The following is a 21663-nucleotide window of genomic DNA, read 5'->3' as shown; positions in this document are numbered from 1 at the left end:
TTTTCTGGCCGACAGGACTGAAGTAAACATCAACTGCTCTGCTCTCCTCGATAGCATCAGGATCTTCTGTTGAGGCAAGGACACCATACCTATCCTGGTGTTGAAAAGTGCCCCCAGATAAATAATTGTCTGAGAGGGCTCCGGTTGACTCTTGGCTTCGTTCACTAACCACCCGAAGCGGGTCAGTGTATTCCTGACCAAGGCTACATGATGCAGGAGGGTAGATCTTTCTCTCGCCACAATGAGAAGGTCGTCTAAATAGTGGTAGACTTCCACACCTTCCCTCCTCATCTTTGCTACCAGGACGACTAGAACCTTGGTAAATGTCCTTGGTGACGTGGCTAGCCCAAAAGGAAGGCACTGAAATTGAAGATGCTGCTCTTGCCAGGCAAATCTGAGGTACCGATGATGTTCCTCTGCCACCGGAACATGAAGGTACGCATCCTTTAAATCTAGGGATGCCAGCCAATCCCCTGTATGCACTACCGCTTTTATTGTACTGAGGGACTCCATCTTGAACCTCTGGGGCTTGATAAACTTGTTGAGTCTCCTTAAATCTAAGATTGGACGTAGATCTCCGGATGCTTTCTCTACAAGGAAAAGAGGGGAATAAAAGCCCTGCCCTCTTTAATGTTGCGGAACTAGAGTGACAGCCCCCTTGGCTAAAAGCTGAGAAATGTACTCCTGAAGAACGAAAAAATCTGAATCTCTTGACTTTGTTTGGATAAAATGATTTCCTCTGGGCCGATAGCCTCTCGACACTACTGACAGCACCCACTCGTCCTCTATCTCTCTGGCCCAGACTTGATGAAATTTTAGTAGCCTTGCACCTACCCGGGCTGTCTGGGCCGGCCTCATCTCATTGGGCCTTGGGCTGATTTTTTGGGGACCTTGGACCCTTAGACTTGTTGCCCCGAAAAAAAGAAGACTGACCAGAACGCCAAGGTGCCTTAAACTCTCTGCCAGGTCTGTAATATCTGGAATCTTCCCTCCGCTTTGAGGAATATCTGTCATTTTGTTTCTTCGGGTCAAAGAATCGTTTGGTCTGCGGTAAAAAGGTGCTCTTTCCTCCTGAGGATTTTGCAATGATATCATCTAGGCTTTTACCAAACAATCGTTTACCCTCATAGGGCAATTTACACAGCGTATTTTTGGAGGCGGTATCCGCATACCATGAGCGAAGCCATAATGCTCTGCGGGCAGCAACCGAATACATAAGATTACGAGCCGATAATCTAGAAAGATCAATAGCAGCTTCAAGGCAAAACTCTGCGGCCTTCTTGAGATCTAAAAGGGCTTGAGCAATCTTCTCTCTAGGAGAATCCTCCAGAACTGCTTGTTCAATGTTGTCTGCCCAAATGGAAATTGCTTTAGAAACTGAAACTATGGACACAGAAGGCTTACAAGCTGCCCCAGCCGTCATGAATAACTTTTTCAGTTCAGTTTCCATACGTCTGTCCATCGGGTGTTTTAAGGCTGAAATATCGTCAATTGGAAGCGCCGTCTTCTTTGATAAGCGTGCCACCGGGGCATCAACAGTGGGAAGATTCTCCCATAATTCTAGATCTTCCAGAGAAAAAGGATACAACTGAGCAATTTTAGCCTCCACAGGGGTCTTTTTAGGACCTTTAGCCCATTCTTGATTCATAATGTCTTTAATTTCAGGATGCACAGGAAAAAATGGCTTTTTCTTCTTAGAAAAAAGGGAGGATATGAAAGATTCAGGCTGAGGGACCTCCAGACTAAGGGTTCTTCTCACCGCTTTAATTAAAGAAGGAACAAGTTTAGTTTCAAAACACTGAGACTCATCTTCATCATCATCCTCCTCATCAGAAAAGGAACATTCACCTTCATCCCCAGAAGATAATACAATTTTAGACTGCGCAGATGGCTCTTTACTACCCGGAAGGTTTTTTAGGCTTTCAGATACTGCTTCTCTAACCCAGTCTCTGATAATGGATTGATCCACTGGAGCGACAGCAGAAGTGGAGGGTCTCTCAGAATAACTAGCATGAGAGAGAGCAGGAGTAGCAGATAAATTCTTGCTAAGGTTTCTGGTAGCATACTCCTCCAAACATATCTGGCATAATCTTCTACCCTTGATAGCAGAATTATCACACGCTTTACACATCCTTAACTCCTTATCCTCTTTCCCATGATGCTTATCCCTTTTAGACACAGGCTCCTCCACAGGGACAGAATCACTAAGAAAAAAATAGTGATATAAATATACAGGCAGCTCTTTTCGGAGATAGGAAAAAGGGAGGTAAATTGAAGTGGGTTTGCACTCACCCTGAAGTCCTAGAAGCGGCGCGTTTAGAGGCAGCTGGCTCCATGTTGAACAGCACACTACTAAGGGCAAAGTTGCCAGCACCATGCACAACTTAACTACAGGTGCACACCTCTATGATGTCATCAGCAGTCGCCTCCAGACAGCAGCAGCACACTGTGCTTAGACCTGCCCACGGCAAGGAAAACCCCCACCACACAGGGTTCCCAGCACACACAGCCTGAGCTGATAACGGCATGGGCTTCGGGTGGAGAGAAGCTGCAGAGAACTGCACCCGGTAATCGGATCCCTGCTGGGATCAGTGAGTGCAAACCCCTCCCCCAAACAGCTGACAGAAGAAAACAAAGACGAAGGAGACCGGTGTTGGGGAGGTACTTATGCTGATTGGGGGCGTGGTTGTTTTCTTCTGCTGTAGCTGACAGAGGAGTGCATACCCGTGTGTTTTAACATGCTGCCTGGGGATGACCAGGAAATTCTGTTCTTGGGCCTTGGTTACTACCAACGTTACCTTGAGGGCAGAGCCATCTGTTTGGATGTAAAAGCAGTTCTTTGTTTTTCTGATATTGATATGCTCTCCCACCATCGAGCTAAACAAACACTGCCCCATATTGCCCGCCTCAAGATGGCCATATTAATTAATGAATAAGATTGCCAGCTTTATTCACATCAGTCCAAAGCATGTGCAGTGATTTAGAAAGAAACTAGATTGGGATCTACTGGGGTGATCTGTAAGCTGCCAAAGTGTTGTGGTGGCCTTGCATTGGTACAGAAGCCCAAAACATAAAGTGCACACCTATATCCCCAAGACTACCCTCACAGACACTAACTGCTTGAACATATTGTAAGCAGTTCATCAACCAGCACCAATCATTGTGCCCCTGGTATGACAAAAATAACTGATTAATTGTATTGCATAAGTATTTTATTATTCTCTAAATAGTGCAGACATCAACCAACACCGTGTCCTGGATTTTTAAGGCATAATTCCTCTTCACACTAAATGGCAACATTAAATAAGGTTTTTAAAAGGCTGAAAATTGATTATTACTATGCTCATATCATTAGCCCACAGAATGTACTGTGACTCGGTAGAAAGGAAGATGGAGATGTACTGTGGGTAACATTTGTAGGCACAAATCTTCACTGCAAAAGGGTTGTGGCGGCATTGAGCTGCTAGACAAGCCCAAAACAAAGTGCAGCTTTTATCTCTCCTTTAGGCAGGTTTAATTCACATAAAAATGGTGAACTGGATGGAACTGTCGTTTTCAAGCTAAACACACACTTCCGTCCCCATAAGTACCCTGCCAGCACTCTTAGCAGTTTACCTACAAACACAATCACTGTACGGCAAAATAGCGAACATCTATGCTTGATTGTAAATACTTCGGAATTCTCTGAATATTCAGTCGCTTTGTAGGTATTAGAAAAACTAAATTAGGTATAACTTTATTAGCTCGTTATCAGACCTCTTGTACAGCCAGTAGTCATACCTACACACACACATATCCCTGGCAATTTCCGTCTCCTGTAGACGCAAATAAGAGAACCCGGAAGTTATACCACTATTGTCGTCCTTTACTCCTCTGTTATAGCGTACACAAAAAAAAAAACGTGCCCTTCACAATATGGCGACGTCGTATAATTGACAAGCAACGTGCCATTCATAACATGGAGTCACTTTGTTATTGACCGTGTGGGAGTTTGTTAGTGAACTGCAATGGCTTTGACTGTGCTGAGAGGGCTTATGAATAGAGGTAAGTTGCCTTGTGGGTTTTCCATTGTGAGTTTGTGACAGAATTAAGCCTCATGTCTCATTACAGTTACCGAGAGCGAATTAGGCTTGTTTCCAGTGTCTTCCCTGGACTTTTCTTATATCACTTTGATTTATCCTGGAGGCTTTCATTATACATAACCTTAAATACGTAACTGACAATATGCAGCTACTTTCCTGCTTTACGGACAAAGAGTCATGACATCAATGATCAAGGTCATTTCTCCAAAATGGTCAGTTTGGGGTAATTTTACGCCTGCTATACTTTCAAATCATTATTAGAGGTACTCCTATAAAATAGAAATCAATAATCTCTGTTCATAATGTGGCACTATACTTTTTTTCATTACAGTGATGGACCCTTTTAAACTTATGGTTAAAAACTGGTGTTATGCAAGGTTATGTTGTACTACAACACCCAGAATCCCCTGACAGCCATACGTTGTGTTAGAACTTTTATAGTTATATAGTTGTACTTTTGAGATTTCCACCTGCCCCCCCCACCCCCCATATCACTTGTTTCCACACTGCCTGTCACCATAATTGTACTTTACCCCTCCCACACAAACAGTTATGCTGCTCTTTATACTCTCGCTTCAACTGAACATTAACTTCAGACGAATCCAATACGGGTAACAAATTTTCTCCCCTGCACTAGCCTAACCTTAACTCTTCACACCTTTTCTTACTTTGATCTGTGTGATTGACATTCTTTGTAATCCAATTCAGAGCGAGGGAGAAGACACATGGAGCTACTAAGTAGCAGCTACTTGTCACGACTATTAAACTCCAAAAATATCCTGCCATAGACAATACTAAAAACTGCCTCTACTAAAACACACGTACGTTTCAGTACATTATCAGCATTGTCTATTTTGTAGCTGCTACTAGTAGCTCCGTGTGTCTTGACTCTAACAGATAAATTGTTTCACATGCCAATGTTTGCCTTGTGTAAAATAATCTATGCTTCTGCAAATATAACTACAAATTCTAAGTGTGATCGTAAACTGTCAGTCTTGCTTATACAAACTATCTTTTGTGCTCCACAGATATCTCCAGAGCAGCAATAGGGCTGCGCAAAATGGCATCCGAGGCAGAGAATTCTATATATCAGTATGAGTCACTGAAAGTCTCTCAGGTGCCAAACCACATCATTCACGTGGAAATAAATCGCCCAGAAAAAAGGAATGCCATGAACAAGGCATTCTGGAGGTGACTTGCTTATACATTGATAACTCTGCATAGATGTGCTGTGGCAGACCATAAATGTTTACTATCATTAGTAGTATTAGTAAGGTGCTAACATATTTTTCAATCTGCACGACAGAAGTGTGCATACATCAGTCATACAACAACCGATCAAGAGGTAAAGAGGCAGTGTTGCCTATAGCAACCAATCAGATCTGTGCTTTTGTTTTCTAACTTGTAGGTGACCATTCAAATTTAATTGTTGATTGGTTGCTATGGGCATCATCACTGGCCTAACTGGTGATGTTGACTTACACACTATAATAAATATGCCCAAGGCATGGGGTAATGTAAGATTAGGAGGCAGGAAAATTAGAGCTTTGACAGTGCAATTAACATGTGGCAGTGGTATAAGGCATATACTAAAGAAATGTTAGGCTAGATGAGGGTAAGCTTAACTAGTGCTTAGCGGGACAAACTTTAGGCAGCCTGCCAGAAGTAGCCTTCTTATGGATACTTACACCCGATAAAAGACTACAGTGGATATAAAAAGTATACACACCCCTGATAAAATGTCAGGTTCCTGTGCTGTACAAAAATGAGACAAAGATAAATCATTTTAGAACTTTTTCCACCTTTAATGTGACCTATAAATTGTACCACTGTGCACATCCTTAAACTAATACTTTGTTGAAGCACCTTTTGATTTTATTACAGCACTCTTTTTTGAGTCTATTTTGACTTTGCAAGATTTGCCCACTCTTCTTTGCAGAAACACTCCAAATCTGTCAGATTGCAAGTGCATCTCCTGTGCACAGCCCTCTTCAGATCACCCCACAGATTTTCAATCTGATTCAGGTCTGGGCTCTGGCTGGGCCATTCCAAAACTTTCCAATCTTTACAATCTTCTTCCTGTGAAGCCATTCCTTTGTTGATTTGGATGTATGCTTTGGCCTGACAATTGCAACATTGTTTAAAAAGTAACAACCAGGAGTACAGCAAATGCTGCTTTCAATAGAAATTACATTTACAAATAACTTTTAAAGCGCTACAAATGTTTAATTATTTCATATTGGAAAATTGCTAAGAATTATGTTTCTTTTATTATGCAAAAAAATTTTTTTGGGTTGACATGCCCTTCAAGGCACATGTGTCAAACACAGGGCCTGCGGACTGAATGCGGCCCTTTTGGCTGTTTATGTGGCCCCTGGTGACTCTGCCTGACTGTGCATTGTGTTGGATAATGCATATATAATAGGTACAAACTAATAAGAGCTTGATGAACCTCAGCTTTCAGCTACATTCTGGGCTCTGCAGTTTAAGAGGTTTGGTTTCAGGTGGTTAGTTGCTGAAATTAAAGTGGGACAGCAGAGTACACCCATCTTACTCATATCTAGAATTTATTATTCACAGGATAAAAGTACGGTACGTAAACTGCCATGCCAATCTGTCCTATTGTCTGTCCTGCAGGGAGATGGTTCTCTGTTTCCGAGCTATTGCTGAAGATGCTAGTTGCCGAGCTGTTGTCATATCTGGGGCTGGGAAAATGTTTACTTCAGGTATGTGTTGTAACAGTGATAGACTGAAGATACAAAACCACCCATTTAGTCTTAAGGACAATCATTTAAGCACAACATATAGCAAATGCATGCTAATAACCTGAGACCAAAAGCCCTCTAAAGTAAGCAAAATAATTTGAACTAAAGATGGCATAGTGTCTTAAGGTTAAGGGGATTAACCACTCAAAATCCTCTGTTTTGCATAATAAAGGACCCATCCATGGAGCATTTGGACTAAAATCCGCTCAAAAGTGCAAAGGCAGGTAGTAAGTGCAGGGACCTTAGGGCTCTGGCACACGGGGAGATTAGTCGCCCGCGGCAAAACTCCCTGTTCGCGGGCGACTAATCTCCCCGAGTTGCCTACCCCTGCCATCCCACAGGCGAACATGTAAGTCGCCGGCGGGATGGCAGACGCGGCGGGGCGATTTCAGGAAATCGCCGAAAAAGACTCGCGAGTCTTTTTCTGCGAAATCGCGCCGCCGCGTCTGCCATCCCACCGGCGACTTACATGTTCGCCGGTGGGATGGCAGGGGTAGGCAACTCATGGGAAGATTAGTCGCCCACGAACAGGGAGTTTTGCCGCGGGCGACTAATCTCCCTGTGTGCCAGAGCCCTTACTGTGTTTTGTGCTCCTTGGCAATCCTAAGCTTGTGTACCTAACATACAAGCTCGGGGCATCCAAGGTGTTAGCCTATGTACCACTTCATTATGCAAAAAAAAAACAGTTTTTAGCATAATGAAATCAGCTTTCCAATATACTATAATTAAACATTTTAACCAAATTTATTTTTATTTGTAAATGCTATTAAAAACAGTTTTTCCGTTTTATTCTCAGAACTGCTAGTTCTGACTTCTGAAACAATGTAGCAAAAGTCAGTGCATGCAAAGCATTGAGGGAACTGGTGTCTTGCTTTGAGGAGAAAAAAAAACAAACTTTTATGAATGTATAAAGTAAGATTTCTTCCACTCATGAAGTGTCCCCATGCACAATCCTTAACAACTTGTCAGAAGTGCCACTCAGCCTGCTCTGGGGGGGTCTAACATATTTGTGTGTAAGATGAAAAGTACACAGGGTCCTTGAGCGCAAGGAAAGCCTGGATTAAACACCTTCTTTTAGGAGCAGTTACTTCCAGGGTCATGTTGTGAATCCCGCAGTTCATTATTGATAACCACACACATCAGAGACCTGACAGTGAAGCCATTTCAGGTAGGAACATTTGTGCTTTAACTTGCACATTATTTGCTAAAGGCTATGCTAATTTGCATCCACATTGGTAATCATACACAAGGTGTGCACATTCTACTTTACAGGCACCATTTTACTGTGGCAAAGTGCCATTGCATAGGGCACAATTGTACATGCACACATATTTTATATAGGGAAGGAATAATAAATCATGAAATTCTAGCACAAACTAGATATTTTAGTCTGCCTTGGCTTTCCAACCAGAGAGAGTGTTCCATGGTAAAAATGAAAATACATAGTTACAGTATGTAATAATGGCTATACTTGTATTCATGCCAGGGGTTGAATCCTCTAGCAGCCTGTCATTTTTGCTGTAGGGAATCACATTTCATGATTCTCAATATTTGTTTTCCTTATTTGGGATTTACAGATTTTCTGCATTGTGTTGTGTGTTTTATAATACCAACCATGTACATTAATATAGGTGTGGCAAAGACACACACTGTTTATAGTTTATAGTTTCCTGTGTGTATATTTGTTCATAAATTTGCATTCACCAACATGAAACTATTACATAGTAATAAAAACCAATAAATAATGTGACAGAAATTGCAAAAAGATAGAAAACAAAATGATCTATTTTATACTGTCGTGTTTACAGTACTGTCCAAAGTTTATCCTCTACTCTGCATACTTGGGGGCTCAGACACCAGCTTTGAGGATCTTCAGATTTCTATCCGCAAGCACTGTGAGCAAAGTGCAATTTTAAAGGCAATTGGCATGCATGCAGGGGGTGGAGGAGATTGGATTGCTATTATTCCCTCACAATTTCACTTGTGTATTTTATACGTCTGGAAACCTACACTGGCATCTTTTGCTAATTCTTAAGGGCATTGTTCTCTGATCTATAGGAATTGATCTATTTGACTTGGGGAGTGACTTTTTACAACAGCAAGAAGATGATCCAGCACGAATAGCCTGGAATCTGCGTAAGAAGATTTCTGACTACCAGGAAACTTTCTCAGTCATTGAAAAGGCAAGTACTGTACATTTCTGAGAGGAAGCTGGCCCCTTTTCCTAGGTCATTGAAAGCACTGAAAGCAATTCGCACTTAAGTATGTTTTTAATGGCAAGTGTTTTCAAAGTGCACATCTGTGTATGTATGTGTGTGCAGTGTGGGACTGAGTGTCTGGAGCCCCCCCACCCCAATCACAATCTCCTCCAACACCCCCCCATGCATGCCACATTGTGTCTTTTACTTGCTGCAGCCCTGCCCCAGGAATGACACATTTCTTTTATATGCGGGGTGGAACAGCCAACTTTCTGGAAGGGAGCGGCTGGGTTGGTGGGACCCCCCAGGATACTGTGTGTGTGTGTGTGCGCCTTGCACAACTCTGGTGAAAGTGGATGTAATTCTAAGCAACTTTTCAGCATACCTTCACTAAAGATTTGAAACTACTTTTAAAACCACTGAGAATTTTTAATGCCTATTGCATTTCATTATGCAAAAAAAAATTTGGTATGCTGAGAACTGCACTTTTGAATCAAAAAATGTTTTTTAGCCTTCGCTGATTTTGCAGCAAGATAGAGAATCATCTTTCTTCACAGCAGCGAATATCAGGGACAGGAGTGCTCTTCCTTTGCTCTTCTATATTTGTAGCGCATAAAGCCCAGCTGGAAAGGGGCCATATCATATTACTATCGCAGAAACACAGGGGCTGGGGTGATGATACATTTTCAAATGAGGTAGTTAGAGCTGTGGGATCCATAGGCTTACAGCAGGTTACATTCCCTTGTAATTACCCTCAGCTTGAGGAGGGTGGGGTTTGATTAGTTCACCTTTACAGACTGCATAAATAGAACCACAGGCAGTCCAGTGAGCTGCTTACTAACAGGCTGGTGGCTGGTTGAATCAACTTGCTTTCATTTCAACTAAAAAGGGATAAGTATTCTTTACTAACTTTATCAAAACCATTGTGTTTTTTTACTGTTGGGTTTTATTTATTTTTTTCATAAGTAATTGTTGTTTTTGGAGCTAATTTACAAAGTTTGTGGGATCCATAGGCTTACAGCAGGTTACATTCCCTTGTAATTACCCTCAGCTTGAGGAGGGTGGGGTTTGATTAGTTCACCTTTACAGACTGCATAAATAGAACCACAGGCACTCCAGTGGAGCTTGCTCTGGTGGTAGGTGCTCTGTAAGTGATTGCTCTTGAAGTGGGGGCTCTGTAAGTGGAGTTATAAACTCAGGAGTTAGTGGGGGCTCTGTAAGTGGAGTTATAAACTCAGGAGTTAGTGGGGGCTCTGTAAGTGGAGTTATAAACTCAGGAGTTAGTGGGGGCTCTGTAAGTGGAGTTATAAACTCAGGAGTTAGTGGGGGCTCTGTAAGTGGAGTTATAAACTCAGGAGTTAGTGGGGGCTCTGTAAGTGGAGTTATAAACTCAGGAGTTAAACACTAAGGGAGTTAAAAATAAGGTAAAACAAGGTATTTACTACAAGTCCTTACACCTATTTTTGTTTAACTGTTCTTGTAACTGGGAGAATGAGTGGTAGCAACATTGAAGGTCTGACACAGTGCACAGCCTGCCACATGTATGCAGTTGTGGAACAACAGTTCCAAAGTGCATACCTCTGTTGTGGATGTGAGCGAATTGCCACTTTAGAGGCTCGCGTTAGAGTCCTAGAGGAACACGTCGCATCACTGCGTTCAATCAACAATCTTGAGAGGGGTCTCTTGTTAACTGAACAAGAACTAGTGGGGTCAGATAGTAGGGGGGGAGGGGAGCAGCAAAAGGATGATAGGGCAGTAAGCTGGGTGACAGTTAGAAAATCTAGTGTGGGGAAAAGGAAAAGGGAGGCTGCTCCAGGGTTTGCGCATCCCAACAGATTTGCCAGATTGTGTGAAGAAGATGGGAGTGTGAACTCTGGATTGGCGGTTCTAGGTGAGGCTGATCTCTCTAACAGCCGGGAGACCAGTTTCACTAGTAGTGGTGGGGAGGAGAGCAGAGCTAGGCCTAAACAGATGGTGGTTATAGGGGATTCGATCATTAGGAAAGTGGACAGGGTAATCTGTCAAGCGGATCGCTTCAACCGGACAGTTTGCTGTCTTCCTGGTGCCAGGGTTCGGCATGTGGTTGATCGGGTTGACACATTATTGGGAGGGGCTGGGCAAGACCCGGCTGTCTTGGTACATATCGGTACTAACGACAAAATGAACGGTAGGTGGGGGACTTTAAAGAGTGAGTTCAGGGATCTAGGCTCTAAGATTAGGCAAAGGTCCTCCAATGTCATTTTTTCGGAAATTTTGCCGGTGCCGCGTGCAAGTTTAGGGAGACAGCGGGAGCTTAGGGAGCTAAATGCGTGGCTAAAGTCTTGGTGTAGGAAGGAAGGGTTTGGGTTCCTAGAGCACTGGGCTGACTTTTCCTTGGGGTACAATCTATACAGCCCTGACGGATTGCACCTCAATGGAAGGGGGTCTGCTGTGCTAGGGGAGAGAATGGTTAAGAGGTTGGAGGAGTGTTTAAACTAGACAAGGGGGGGGTGGGTGAGCTAGAATTCCATGGGAAAATTAGTGTAGACGGGGTAGGGGGACTAGCAAAGGGTTGTGGGGGAGGAGTGAGGGGGGCATATAGTTTATCAGATAAGGAGCTTCCGTTACAAGGAAAGCAGTCTCATAATTGCCTTAGCTCTAATTCTCCCTTAGCTAATGTAAACATCAGAGGGAGAAGTAATAATCTCCGCTGCATGCTGGCTAATGCGCGTAGCTTGTCGGGTAAATTAGGGGAGCTGCAGGCTATTGCATGTATTGAAAATTATGATTTAATAGGTATCACTGAGACCTGGTGGGATGATAAATGCGACTGGGCTGTGAATTTAAATGGGTATACACTTTTTAGGAGGGACAGAGAGATTAAAAAGGGTGGAGGGGTTTGTCTTTACGTAAAGTCAGACTTAAAGCCATGTAATAAAGACATTACCAATGAAAACGTCGAATCTCTTTGGGTAGAAATTTCAGTAGGGCTGAAGGTCACAAAGAAAATGATCATTGGTGTATGTTATAAACCACCCCGTATAGATGAGGGGGATGAGGCCCAGCTATTGTTGCAAATGGAGGAGGCTTCAAAACTGGGTCAAGTTGTTGTTATGGGGGACTTTAATTATCCGGACATTGACTGGAGTAATGGGGTGGCTAAGTCAGAAAAAGCTAGTAGGTTTGTAAATATGCTAAATGACAACTTTTTATTTCAGGCAGTTCAAGAACCCACTAGGAATGACGCTATTTTGGACCTGGTGATTTCTAATAATAATGAACTTATCTCTAACATTTGTGTGGGTGAGCATTTGGGGAACAGTGATCACAACATGGTCTCCTTTGAGATAATGCTGCAGAGACAGCGCTATAAGGGAGTAACTAAAACACTCAATTTTAGACGTGCAGACTTTGCCAGTATAAGGGCATCTCTGCAATGTGTCAACTGGGAAAGGCTTTTCATGGGGTTAGACACAGAAGGAAAATGGAACATCTTTAAAACATTGCTTTGTAGGTATACACAACAGTATATTCCCCTTGTAAGCAAGGAGAGGCATCGCAAAGCAAAACCTTTATGGCTGAATAAAAGTGTTATTGTCGAGGTTGGTAAGAAAAAACGTGCTTTTAGGGCATTCAAGTTAGCTGGGACAGCAGAAACTTTCATCAGGTACAAGGAAGCAAATAAAGCATGCAAAAAAGCTATCAGGCAAGCTAAAATAGAGATGGAAAGGGATATTGCTGCTAGGAGTAAAAAGAATCCAAAATTATTTTTTAATTATGTGAATAGTAAAAAAATGAAGCAAGAAGGGGTGGGAACTTTATTATCACGGGGGGGTACGTTGGTTGATGAAAACGGGGAAAAAGCTGAAATTTTGAACTCTTATTTTTCATCTGTCTATACATCTGAGGAGCCAGATAATGAAGGCTTCCCTTGTAATATGCCCAGTTCTAGTAATTTAGCTACTGACGCATGGGTCACTCGGGAGGAAATTCAAAAGAGACTTGAACATGTAAAGGTAAACAAAGGTCCAGGGCCGGATGGGATTCATCCCAGAGTATTAAATGAGCTGAGCGCTGTGATTGCCAAACCTCTTCACTTAATTTTTCAGGATTCATTGAGGTCTGGCATGGTGCCAAGAGACTGGCGGATTGCTAATGTGGTGCCGTTATTTAAAAAGGGATCCCGTTCTCAGCCTGAAAACTATAGGCCTGTTAGTCTGACATCAGTAGTAGGAAAACTTTTGGAAGGGGTAATAAGGGATAGGGTACTTGAATACATTGCAGTTCACAATACTATTAGTTTGTGCCAGCATGGTTTTATGCGTAACAGATCTTGCCAGACTAATTTAGTTGCCTTTTATGAGGAGGTGAGTAGGAACCTTGATGCTGGAATGGCAGTTGATGTCATCTACTTGGACTTTGCTAAAGCGTTTGATACAGTACCTCACAGAAGGTTAATGATCAAATTAAGGAATATTGGCCTAGAACATAATATTTGTAATTGGATAGAGAACTGGCTGAAGGATAGAGTACAAAGAGTGGTTGTAAATGGAACATTTTCTAATTGGACCAGTGTGGTTAGTGGAGTACCGCAGGGGTCAGTCCTTGGGCCTTTGCTGTTTAACTTGTTTATTAATGACCTGGAGGTGGGCATAGACAGTATTGTTTCTATTTTTGCTGATGACACTAAATTGTGCAAAACTATAAGTTCCATGCAGGATGCTGCCGCTTTGCAGAGCGATTTGACAAAATTAGATAACTGGGCAGCAAACTGGAAAATGAGGTTCAATGTTGATAAGTGCAAAGTTATGCACTTTGGTAGAAATAATATAAACGCAAACTATCTACTGAATGGTAGTGTGTTGGGGGTTTCCTTAATGGAGAAGGATCTAGGGGTTTTTGTTGATAACAAGTTGTCTAATTCCAGGCAGTGTCATTCTGTGGCTACTAAAGCAAATAAAGTGCTGTCTTGTATAAAAAAGGGCATTGACTCAAGGGATGAGAACATAATTTTGCCCCTTTATAGGTCCCTGGTAAGGCCTCACCTTGAGTATGCAGTGCAGTTTTGGGCTCCAGTCCTTAAGAAGGATATTAATGAGCTGGAGAGAGTGCAGAGACGTGCAACTAAACTGGTTAAGGGGATGGAAGATTTAAACTATGAGGTTAGACTGTCGAGGTTGGGGTTGTTTTCTCTGGAAAAGAGGCGCTTGCGAGGGGACATGATTACTCTGTACAAGTACATTAGAGGGGATTATAGGCAGTTGGGGGATGTTCTTTTTTCCCATAAAAACAATCAACGCACCAGAGGTCACCCCTTTAGATTAGAGGAACGGAGCTTCCATTTGAAGCAGCGTAGGTGGTTTTTCACGGTGAGGGCAGTGAGGTTATGGAATGCCCTTCCTAGTGATGTGGTAATGGCAGATTCTGTTAATGCCTTTAAGAGGGGCCTGGATGAGTTCTTGATCAATCAGAATATCCAAGGCTATTGTGATACTAATATCTACAGTTAGTACTAGTGGTTGTATTTATAGTTTATGTATGTGAGTATAGATTGGTAGGTGTGGGTTAGGTGTGCTGGGTTTACTTGGATGGGTTGAACTTGATGGACACAGGTCTTTTTTCAACCCTATGTAACTATGTAACTATGTAACATAACTAATAATATGTTCTAATGCAGAATGCATGGTTTGTATTGCACAAGCATCTTAATTTTTTTGGGACAAAGCATCCCAAAGCATGTTTTCCTAGGCCTTGTCTATGGTGGTGCAAAATCAATGTTACCCCCATTCTCTCGTGACATTCTGTTGGTGACAACAACCAAAAGGGTTGCTTTGCAGCTAGAGATTGGCAGCACCTTGTCCCTCCACTGAGCTTTAGGGCTCTGGTACACGGGGAGATTAGTCGCCCGCGGCAAAACTCCCTGCTCGCGGGCGACTAATCTCCCCGTGTACCAGAGCCCTTACAAATCGGAATGGAAGTGCAGTTATGGCAAACAATTGTTCGTTCCTGGCGTAATGTCACAGCAACTTCTCTAAAAACAACACTACTGAAAGGTTTTTTTGGATTATCTTGGATATACTAACAGGGTCCTTTATTTTTCAGTGCACTAAACCAGTGATTGCTGCTGTGCATAATGCCTGCATTGGAGGAGGTGAGTAACTTGCTTCACCCAAGACCATGCTGTGAGAGAGTAAGCTAGGGTGTTAAATGGAGCCCATGGTAACAGATGCTTTATACAGCTGGTTAATATATAATGTGGGGCCAGCAGTAGATTCAAATGTCTCGAACCCCATGGTTGGCTCAAAAACCACCTGGACAACTGCCCTGTGCCTTTTTTTTTTCCAACCTAACTTATATAACTATATAGGTGCTTATCCGCAGGTCAGTCCCATATATCAGATATCTTGGCAGTCAAGGCAATATTTTATAAAAGCTTGAGAAAGAAGCATTTTAACTTGAAACATTGCTCTGTTCAATTCCTGCTAATAAAGTTGCTTCTGAGTACTGCCTCAAGTCATACTGATTTAATCTCCACATTCTCTGGTGTTCTGAGACCTGGGTTGCTGACTTGGTATGTATGTATATTTAACACAGGCTACAAGGTAAGCAGCTACAGTTTGTGGCACAGCAAATCTCCCCTAAAGATCAATGGTTTATCACTGGTGGGAAAGCATTCAGGGAAGCCTCAGGTGACTTTGGGAAACAAAGCGCCACATGTTTTGCCACTGGCTATTCCCTTTATCGACGGTGGGAAAGCATTCAGGGGAGATTTGTTGCTAGTGTGGACTACAAATCTCTCTGTGTACCATCACCCTAAAAGACACCAGTTATATGCAGGTCAAAGATACTGACAAAAGTGTGTATGTATCTGAATTGTTCTTGCAGGAGTTGACCTTCTCTGTGCTTGTGATATTCGTTACTGTACCCAGGATGCTTGGTTTCAAGTTAAGGTAATCTCCACCTGCTTACTGACAGTCACAAATGGCTAGTGTTGCAGATACTGTATAATATTTTCCCAGTACTAAATGCTGAATGAATTCATCCTGCTGTGAAATCACACTGCAGTGTGATTTTACAGTCACACATACTGAGACACAGGTAAGGTTTATCAGCACATACATTTTGTAGAAACCAGTTCCCTCCACTATCGGCTGTGTCTACCCCTTATTAAAGCTATAGCTCCTTGTGTTCTCCTGTATTCCCTGTATTCATACTCACAGCATAGGAAAACAATAGGGCAAAAAGTTAGCATGGTTCTTTATTTGGGGGCTATCTAACAAAATGACACCCACCATCTATAGTGACTTTTTTATTGTCCTTTTATCTAACATATCCTCGAATGTGTGTGCAAAAAATGTGCACAGACATTTGAACAAGTGTGAAATTGTGTTCTTACAGTATATTTGGTATTCTTTATAATTTACTATGTGTGCTGGTGCAAGCACACAAGCCTACAGGACTATATTGTGTTAACCCTCTGGACAGTGGCAGAGCAGAACCAGTTTAGCACTCGTTATTGCTATTTGTTATTCTAGAAGGGATATTGCTGCACAATAATACTTCTCTCTGTTTCTTACAGGAAGTAGATCTGGGTCTAGCTGCCGATGTTGGAACACTGCAACGTCTACCTAAAGTCATAGGGAGTCGAAGGTACTAGGATAGCTCCGCGGCTGATGAGGGTTAAAAGGAACTTGGGGACTGGTAACTCAGAGAAATACTAAAATTGGTTATTGACTGGTCAGAAGTATATGTATGTCTGGGGTATGTGTTACTAGCAGGGCCGCCATCAGAAACCACGGGGCCCCTCACAACAAGATTTTCTGGGCCCCCCCCTCCTCCCACACTCCCAATGGCCCCTCCCCCAGTGACCCCTCCCATCAATACAAAGGACATACAGACATTGGTAGCCAGGGCCCCCCTAAAACATTGGTGGCCAGGGGTTACATTTTGCATTGGTGCCAGGGCAGGCACCCCCTAAATCATTGCTAGCCAGCCCAGGGCCCCCTAAAACATTGGTGGTCCTCCCCCAAATTACTCATACTATGGCCTGCTCTCCGCTGCTTCCTTCCGCATCCTTCGGCTCCCCCCCAGCATCCTCCTGTTTCCCTCCAGGCCCCTCCAAGCATCCTCCAGCTCCCCCACAGCATTCTTCAGCTCACCCCCCAGGGCCCCCAAGTATCCTTCAGCTCACCTCCCAGGGCCCACAAGTATCCTTCAGCTCACCCCCCAGGGCCCCCAAGTATCCTTCAGCTCACCCCCCAGGGCCCCCAAGTATCCTTCAGCTCACCTCCCAGGGCCCCCAAGTATCCTTCAGCTCACCTCCCAGGGCCCACAATTATCCTTCAGCTCACCTCCCAGGGCCCCCAAGTATCCTTCAGCTCACCTCCCAGGGCCCCCAAGTATCCTTCAGCTCACCTCCCAGGGCCCCAAGTATCCTTCAGCTCACCCCCCAGGGCCCCCAAGTATCCTTCAGCTCACCCCCCAGGGCCCCCAAGTATCCTTCAGCTCACCCCCCCAGGGCCCCCAAGTATCCTTCAGCTCACCTCCCAGGGCCCCCAAGTATCCTTCAGCTCACCCCCCAGGGCCCCCAAGTATCCTTCAGCTCACCCCCCAGGGCCCCCAAGTATCCTTCAGCTCACCTCCCAGGGCCCCAAGTATCCTCCAGCTCACCTCCCAAGGCCCCCAAGCACCTTCCATTTCCCTCCTTCCCGGCCCCCAGCAGCCCCCACCTCCGGTGATGTCCTCCTCTCTGTGCCGCGGCTCGCTGCTACTTCTGTGCTTTTATAAGGTTGCGGCCCGTGCGTGTGACGTCAGTACGCACGGGCGCAACCTTATAAAAGCGGAGATGCGGCAGAGAGCCGCGGCACAGAGAGGAGGATACAGCTAAAGACAGGGCCCGGGCTTGATGAAAGGGGGCCCGAGCTAAGGAAACTCTAGCGCGGCCGGGCCCCCTTTAAAGCTCGGGCCCGGTACGATCGTACCCCCTGTGCCCCCCTGATGGCGGCCCTGGTTACTAGTGAGCTTTTTAGCTGTGTGTTTGATCACTGTTATTTTACTTGCACTTTTTAGAACATGGACACAGAAGAGGCCACTAATAATGCCAATTAATGCAATTATTCTCTTTTTATTCAAAATGTAGTAATAACCATTGTTATAAATGTGTTTAATTTATAATGGATAGTAACCCCACACTGCCCTAAAATGTTATTCACCTATGTTCAGAAAGGTATTGCCCAGCCATGGCACATAAGGTGATTTGGTATAGAAAGCAGGGCAGTCCAGCTTTAAAGGCAACTTACTGTGTTTTCCCCTCTCCTCACAGTCTTGTAAATGAACTGGCCTTCACTGCAAGAAAGATGATGTCGGAAGAAGCCAAAACTTGTGGCTTGGTCAGGTATGCAATTTTTTTTTTTTTGTTTAATTGTATCTGTAGAGCACAGAGTTTCCAAAATACAGCTTTAGACAGCTTACGGTGTATGCAAGTTAAACAATATTAGAGGAAGTACAGATAAAGAGGGGTAGAAATGTGTGCGCTTACTTAGAAGTGCCAAATATATTTTGTTTAATAGAGAGCTTTATGGTGCTGATTTGCAAAGGATCTGCTCAAGGCAGGTGTAAATTAAAGAACTGCCTTGTGCCAAAGTGTGCCAAACCGGCACCTTATCCTGCAAAGCAATTTGCACGTTATTCTTACTCTTTATACATAAAGCATTGGTACAGTGGTGAAGAGCCCTCTTGTTTTGAGACTGCAACAAAAACTCTCTCCCACTAGGGCAATAAGAGGATTGTGCAGGACAAAGGTCCTCTGCATAGTCTCTGTACTCATTATTGTGAGGTATATGATGTGCTGTCTCATTAACCCCACACCGTTCTAACTATTTTGTCTGAAACCAGACTTGGCAAATATATGCACACTGTGTACTTTATTCCACTGGGGTGTTGCTAAGCTTGTCCAGACTCAAACCTGTTTACTGTTTTCATTATGTTTCTTATGATATCAACCAAAGGAATGGCCTTTTTTTTTTCTTTTTTTTTTTTAAATGCCTTTATTTAAAATAACAATGAAAATAATACGTACATTTTAGAACTGAATGGTATCATATATTTCAAACATATTATTCAGTGAAAGAGTAAATAGTAGTATCAATATTTTCAAACATTGTGACCTATTGATTAACAAGGTATATTCAATGGTTTTGTTTCTTGATCAGGCCATTTAAGATTTCAGTATTCTTACTAGGAGTTTGCAGGTTGTAGCAATCCTTCCTGGTTCCAATTAGTCGGTAGTCTGTCAACGCGGTGACTCCTGGGGGTTTCATATGCCGATGATGACCCCTGGGGGTCTGAGTGCAGCAGTGTCTGTTCTGCCTCATGGACTAGTGGGTTGTTTTGCAGTATTTCAGTGCTATACCAGGTGATGTGTTGAAAAATAAGTATTTTTAGATGTTTTGTAGCTTGAGGTAGGGAAGTTATGTATGTTAGCCATATATCAAAATGTTTTTGAGTGTGTTTTTCTTTGTTGGTTAAAGTCTCTTTCCAATCGAGATGAAATATATAATGAAGTTTTTGTTGTACTGGTGTGATAGGGGGAGAGCCACTGTTGCAGAATTGCTTTTCTGGCCACTGCTGCCAGTCTTTCGGCTAAGGTTTTTTCTTGGCTGATTTATTTTTGTATAATATAGTCCCTAACTGAAATAGCTATACTGCCCTTTAGAGAGTTAATAATTCATCCAGCAGTTTAATTGCAAACATATTTGCAATGCAAGATTAATTTAGCTTGCCAGCACCTTTGCTCTATCATGCTGTATATATAGAGAAAATATCTGTATATTGTCTTGTAAAGCTTAATTATACCTATACTGTTTTTAGTGGTTCGGCAACAGATTCAGGAAACCCATTCCGAAACTATGTTTTGTCCATATTCATAGCACATCAGTCAGGGCCTATGACCAGGGCCTCTATATTCCTGGATCTTACTATCCTGCCTAAAAATCTGCACCAAGCCAGGAGACAAATTCCATCAGCATTCTGGCAACTCACCATGAACACTCAGACCACTGTAGGGAACTCAAACCAAGTACCACTATACACTCTGACATATACCATATCTGACACACTACCCGTAATGGTTTAACATAATATTTTACTAAAACTGTATTTACTCCTCCAGTCTCTCCAGCAGTGTTTTCTTATAAATGTTATTTGACTTAAAATTTCTCTTTATCAGCCGTGTATTCCCAGACAAAGCTTCACTTCTCAGTGCTGCGTTTGAATTAGCCTCTGAGATTGCCAGTAAGAGTCCTGTTGCTGTGCAGGGAACCAAAGTGAATTTGGTGTATTCCCGAGATCACTCTGTGCAGGAGAGTCTGGATTACATGGTGAGCTCCCTGTTCTTTCTTGGTAAATATAAGGTAGAATGCACCACAGTTTGTAGAAAAGATGCACCTGGCATTTTATTACAAGTTCAAAAACAATATCTTCATTAATTTACAATGACCATTATTCCCTGACGTCTTAACCATTCACTCTTATCTGTGTTACAGGCATCTTGGAACATGAGCATGTTGCAGTCACAGGATCTTCTTAAATCTGCCCAAGCTGCCATGGAGAAAAAGACCCCAAAAGATGTGATATTTTCTAAATTGTAGATTAGAGATCAGTACTTCAGGGAAGCTGTTCCACATCCAACAATACTAAATACAGATTTATCAGTACACATATTGCCTAAAACTCCTGACAGAAAAGATAAGGCCCAGGATATGTGCAGGGATTAGCAGTCAAAGAAACCATCACAGACAGTAGATAAGGGGCCCCTTAAATGAGAGATAGAGGCACTGAATGTGGAAAATGTAAATCCTCCAATATGTTGTGTTTCAATATAGAAACACAACTCCCTCCTTTTTTTAAAATAAAATTGTTTATTTTAAATTTTTCTATTTTTTACTGATTTAATGGGAAACCTTGCTAAATTAATTGATTCAGGCATGGTGTAAGACATTTTTACAGAACACGTAGATGCCTGCACCATGGGGTGTTTCATTTAATTACTAAAATTAACCAGGAGAAATTGGGCTGCTGCTTCTTCCTTACAATTGAGCTATGTCCAAGTGAGATTCTATGCACTTAAATATTTTCTGAACAATAAAATATTAATATATCAGTTATTTCTGAGTGTGTTTTAAGAGATTCATGGATCATTATGGTGGCACTTTATTATTATTTATTCAGTACTTGTGTGTGCAGGTGTGTTCTGCCTTTTCTAATGATTTTTTTTTCCATTATACTTACACAGTGTGTGAAATCTTTACTCTATCTACCACTTACTTTACTTTGTTCATTGTTAAAAAAAAAAAAGTTATTTTTTTTTTTTGGTGCAATGATATTGGTAATAGAAGTTAATACAGTATAAGTATTTCTACAAAGTTGAGCACTTTGGGTTCATCACAATAATAGAGCTGCTGGCGTCTCCCTCTCTGCTGTGTTCCACCGTGCAATCCATTCACCTTTGATTGGCTTCCTTTCTGGCATAAATAGCAGTCCTGTTTTGCTTTGTGGCCGGGATTCTAGATATACACTCATAATCAGAGGTGGTGTCTCACAAGTTACACTTTATAATACATGGTAACTTAAAAGCATTGA

At 42.6% G+C, this 21663-nt stretch overlaps 2 protein-coding genes across 2 annotated transcripts; one reads left to right on the top strand and one right to left on the bottom strand.

Moving 5' to 3' along the window:
- Window positions 1–833: 833 nt before the first annotated feature.
- LOC100487695 (lamina-associated polypeptide 2, isoforms alpha/zeta-like) lies at window positions 834–2721 on the bottom strand. Its single transcript, XM_031891513.1, has 2 exons — window positions 2293–2721; window positions 834–2204 (listed from the first exon to the last, which is right to left on the bottom strand). Exons 1-2 carry the CDS (start codon window positions 2334–2336, stop codon window positions 860–862), a joined length of 1389 nt encoding a protein of 462 aa, XP_031747373.1. The 5' UTR covers window positions 2337–2721; the 3' UTR covers window positions 834–859.
- Window positions 2722–3983: 1262 nt separating this feature from the next.
- Window positions 3984–21188, top strand: ech1 (enoyl-CoA hydratase 1, peroxisomal). The gene is given in 10 exon segments (NM_001005704.1): window positions 3984–4044; window positions 5111–5273; window positions 6720–6808; window positions 8906–9030; window positions 15127–15175; window positions 15910–15974; window positions 16604–16674; window positions 18347–18418; window positions 20252–20402; window positions 20568–21188. Coding segments are annotated over 10 exon segments (927 nt in total). The 5' UTR covers window positions 3984–4007; the 3' UTR covers window positions 20673–21188.
- Window positions 21189–21663: the final 475 nt, after the last annotated feature.

Source organism: Xenopus tropicalis, chromosome 8 (genome assembly GCF_000004195.4).
Source record: "Xenopus tropicalis strain Nigerian chromosome 8, UCB_Xtro_10.0, whole genome shotgun sequence".
Classification (NCBI taxonomy): domain Eukaryota; kingdom Metazoa; phylum Chordata; class Amphibia; order Anura; family Pipidae; genus Xenopus; species Xenopus tropicalis.
This window is presented reverse-complemented; position numbering and strand designations above follow the sequence as displayed.

Coding starts and splice junctions, on each gene's coding strand:
- LOC100487695 (XM_031891513.1), bottom strand. CDS start 2,336: ATGGAGCCAGCTGCCTCTAAACGCGCCGCTTCTAGGACTTCAGG. Junction 2,205..2,292: donor GCCGCTTCTAGGACTTCAGG/GTGAGTGCAAAC, acceptor TTTTTTTCTTAG/TGATTCTGTCCCTGTGGAGG.